The sequence below is a fragment of the Pinus tabuliformis genome, chromosome 8, assembly GCF_031772625.1.
Source record: "Pinus tabuliformis cultivar Carrire ecotype Pingquan chromosome 8, CPIR1, whole genome shotgun sequence".
In the NCBI taxonomy this organism is placed as follows: Eukaryota; Viridiplantae; Streptophyta; class Pinopsida; order Pinales; family Pinaceae; genus Pinus; species Pinus tabuliformis.
The window spans coordinates 1249310686-1249315243 of record NC_142294.1 but is presented as its reverse complement, the minus strand read 5'-3'; the positions used below and the strand labels follow the sequence as shown (position 1 = coordinate 1249315243).

The window sequence follows — 4558 nt, the reverse complement described above, 5'->3', positions numbered from 1 at the left end:
TCAAAATCAGGTCACTTTTTTGCTATCTCTATAGAATGGGTAACAGTATGAGTTCTCATTTCAAAGTTTACATTGTTTGGAGTAGAGGTTGCCAAGCTTAAAATTTCAGTTCCTTTGACAGAACTGGCAAAACATTATGCTTACAGATCTCAGATAAACAAATCATTAAAAGTCACAGAAAATGAAGACTCTGTAAATCTCTTTGATGACCAGCCTGAGTTAATTTTTGGCCCTGAAGTAAATTGGAAACCAATGGAAGGTGGGATACCTCCCTTCTATGTCAGTCTCAATATCCATGACAAAATTTTGCATAATGCCATGTTTGGTGCCTCGCACAATCTCATGCCCAAGTTTGTTATGGAGAAGCTCAAATTAGACATTACTAGACCCTATAGGGATTTATTTTCCTTTGGTTCCAGTCAAGTTAGGTGTTTAGGACTTATAAAGGATTTATGTGTCTCTTTGGTTTAGTACCCTACCAAAACAATACTCATGGACATAGTGGTAACAGACATTCCACCCAAGTATGTATGTTGTTGTCCAGATCATGTGGTGCCAAACTTTAGGGGTCCCTACAATTAGACATGTCATACGCTACCATATCTGTTTTTGGACAACCAAAGAAGCTATATAGAGAAACTTTAATGAAGTATGTAGTGAGTAGTCCGGAGAGACCTCAAAACTTTCCTATTTACTCAGTGCATTCTAATATGGATTCTTTTATTCTCTATAATGCAAAAACTAATCCAGAATATACTCCAAATGATATAGCAGCAGAACCAAAAGAAATTATAAAATAAAAGTCAACTATCCAAATCCAAGAGATATCAGATGACAAAGAAAACCCAAATGCCTTAGCTAAGAAAGATTCCACTACCCCGGATGAAAACTATGAACATCAAATCTTATGGCATTTAGAGTTTGATGGGTCAGTAAACAAATTAGGTGCAGAAGTAGGAGTATGGATACATAACCAAGAAAATGATCATGCAAAGGGACATGCCTATAGATTAAATTTCAAATGTACAAACAATATGGCAGAATATGAAGCACTCTTGCTAGGCCTCAAGCTAGTTAAAATATTAGGAGCTATAAGGGTATCAATCATGGGAGATTCTGAACTAATAGTTAAACAAATTAAAGGAGTTTACATAACCAGAGACCCTAGATTAGGACTTTACAAAGGTACAGTTGTATAAATCCTTAAAGTTTTTTAGAATCCAAGCTTGCAACCATCCCTAGAAAACATAACATGCAAGATCATAGCCTACCTATGTTTGCCAGAACCTACAAATTTCCTTTTCAGCCCAATCACGAGTATATTGTTGAGGTTAGGCATAGGCCAGCTATACCTGATAATCTTAAGAACTGGCAAGTTTTGAAAACAATAAGCAGATTAATCACTCTCTGACATTAGATGAAGAATTTGCTAGCATTAACATAGATGTAGATATGGTCTCAGATTTTGATCACACTAATGAGTTAGACATTAACAAATTGGAAGAAAATTCAATAAACATGCTTCACCCTACTAAATTCATGAAAACAGATATTCAGGACTTAAAACAAATGGATATTGATGAAATAATGGATGATGAAACTGAACTCATAAATCTCAAAGATAATCAATTACCCAAGGGATTAACTCCTTTGGAGGACTTATTTGACTCTAATGATATTCCTAAAAAGCCTAAGATGGAGCCTTTGAAAGCAAACATTGAAGAATACAACATAGGAACTCAAGACAATCCTAAGCTAATAAAATTGTCTAAATTATTACCCCCTGAGGAAAACTTGAAATATATTGAATTGTTGAAAGAATTCCAGGATATTTTTGGCTGGAGTTACAAAGACTTAAAATTCTATGATACCAATATTATACAACACACTATCCCTTTGAAACAAGATCAGAAACCTTTTAGGAAAAGCTAAGAAGAATAAATCTCGTTTTATTTTTTTCCCCTGGGAAAATCAGTAACTTTCATTAATATTTTGAAAATTACATAAGCAGATGCCGCGGCATTACTGTCATAGTTCATACAAAATTCACCTTTTCAGGTAGTTCTCAGAGTCATAACAAAAATTATAGTTACATCCATGATCTGTGCTTTACAGCCTATTTACTATTACAAAAAGTTTCTGTTCATAAATATATCAGCAGTTCATATTGTTCTCTGTTCACTATTTAGCTGTTGGGACTGTTGTCCCGCTGCATCCTCTGATCTATATATGGCCGGTGGTAAAACTGATGTTCCTCCGACCCATTCTGCTCCACTATTTGTCCATTGCCTCGGGGAAGTGACGAGGCCTCTTTGGATAGTTTGTCAGCCTCGCTATTGTGTTCTCTGTAAATATGCACACATGTAAAATGTTCAAATGCTGCTTTGAGAGTAAGAGTATTTTGAAATAAATTGCTGAGCATGTGTACATGGCAATTTGTCACATTATTAATCCAATTTACAACCACCATTGAGTCCCCGAATATGTTGAGCTGTGTAATATGATGAGATAAAGCAAAATGAAGTAGATTATATAATGCAGAGAGCTCAGCAAAATTGTTCGTTCCAAAACCAAAACCCAATTTTGCTAGATATCTATGATTTCCGTTAATGTGCAAGACAAATCCACCGCCACACCCTGTTTGATTCGATGCACCATCGAAAAAAGCCCAAGGGATTGATCTGTCAATCTCAGGCATAGGCTGAATAACACGGGATCTGGTTGGGGTCGGTTCTGGGAGTTCCTGGTATGCTGCTATGACTGCTATTTCAATGTGGCTTCCCGAGAAAGGTTTATCATCGAAAATGGCTCTGTTTCGAGCAAGCCATGCATACCAAATGGCCACAGGGGGGAGGTTTAATAGTTTGGATTCCGGGTGGCTACAGGCCCATGAGCACCAAGCCTCCTGAAGGCCAGCGCTGCTCCAATCTCCCGTAATTCCCAACTGTTGACAGATATTCCTCCAAATGCTTTGAAACGTCGGGCAAAACAAGAATATGTGGTCTGTGTATTCAGATGCATTTTTGCAGAATATGCACCATGAGGGTCCCTGGATGGCTCTGCGGGTTAACTGTTCACCGCTAGGAACGATACCATGAAGCGCACACCAGAAGAAAAGCTTAGATCGAGGAGTGGCCCTTAACTTCCAAATGGAGTGCCACCAAGGGTGAACCTGATCCGGAGATCTGTGAGCAATGAGGGCACAGTAGCCTTGTTTTGGGACATATGTACCATGGTCGGCTGGGCACCAGATCAATTCATCAGGCCCTTGCTTAATACGAATATGGGATTCAGATAGTGCCATGATGTATTGATCCCATTCCTGGTGCCATTGGTTAGGTAGATCCAAAGAGTGGGCAGTTTTCCACGCCTGTGAAAAAATATCAGTGTGAAGTGGATCAGCGATCTGTGCAAAATGTAGTATCCCCCGGCCTTGTAAATAATCTATAATCTCCTAGTTTAATATATGTCTGCCTCCAATGTTGCTCCAAGGGTCCAGGCCAATCCTGCCTGTCATTCCATCATTGATTCGCCATGCCAAGTTGTCCCGAATGAGAGGGAGGGAGTCAATCAAGGCCTTCCAAACAGATGAGCCCCCCTTCGAAGACCAGGATGGAAGACGTGCCCAGTCCATCATATTTTGAGGCCAGATGTATTTGTGGTATGTGACATGAGTCCACATTTTTTGACTAGTGAGCAAGATCCATCCCATCTTGGCAGCAAGTGCTTTAGCGAAGTCAGGGAGCTCCTTGAGGCCCCATCCACCCCACTTCTTAGGTAATGATATTTTCTTCCAGCTGATCCAAGCAAAAGTACGTTTCTCCTGATTCCCATTCCAAAGATAACGGTTACAAAGCTATTGTATCCTCCCCAGGATAGACCTAGGAATCCATGCTAGTGCCATCCAGAAGACTGGGGTAGCTTCTAGCACTGATTTTATGAGCACCAGTCTACCAGCTCTAGATAGATATCTGTGGCTCCAACCCAGTAGCCTCTTTTCAAGTTTGGCAATCAACCAGGCCCAATCAGCAATCCTTTGGCATGAGGGTTTCAGATTGAAACCGAGGTATTTTAGACCTCTATCCAAAGAGTGCACCAAGAAGGGAAAAGCCTGTAGTGCAATCCTGGTCTCTTGGACCGAGGTGCGAGCACATGTGATGGTGGATTTCGATTGGTTAGGCATCATACCTGTGGCTGCAAAAAATCTTTGCAAGATTTTCAAGAAGTTCCGGGAGTCTCTGACACTTCCATCAAGCAGAATAAGAACATCATCTACAAATAGTAGATGTGTAAGATAGCACAAATATGATATCCCAAGCCCACCAATATCCCCATTCCTCTTTGCAGCTTCCATGAGACGACTGAGTCCTTCCATAACTAAGAGAAATAGTAGTGGTGATAGAGGGCATCCCTGTCGCAGACCTCTCTCAGAGTGAAAAAAAGAGGATGCCGAGCCATTGATGAGAACACTGAACGAGGGAGAAGTGATACAAGCCATTATCCATGTAATATAGGAGTGTGGAAACCCCAAATGGATCAGAATCATCTTAAGATAGAG

The 4558-nt window shown here is 40.1% G+C and overlaps 1 protein-coding gene across 1 annotated transcript; it reads right to left on the bottom strand.

Annotated features, from left to right (window-relative positions):
* Window positions 1-2185: 2185 nt before the first annotated feature.
* LOC149239907 (uncharacterized) lies at window positions 2186-3304 on the bottom strand. Its single transcript, XM_089370002.1, has one exon. It carries the CDS (start codon window positions 3302-3304, stop codon window positions 2186-2188), a length of 1119 nt encoding a protein of 372 aa, XP_089226128.1.
* Between the last annotated feature and the right edge of the window lie 1254 nt (window positions 3305-4558).

Excerpts from the sequence above, each read along its gene's own strand:
- LOC149239907 (XM_089370002.1), bottom strand. The coding sequence starts at position 3,304 with ATGGCACTATCTGAATCCCATATTCGTATTAAGCAAGGGCCTGATGAA.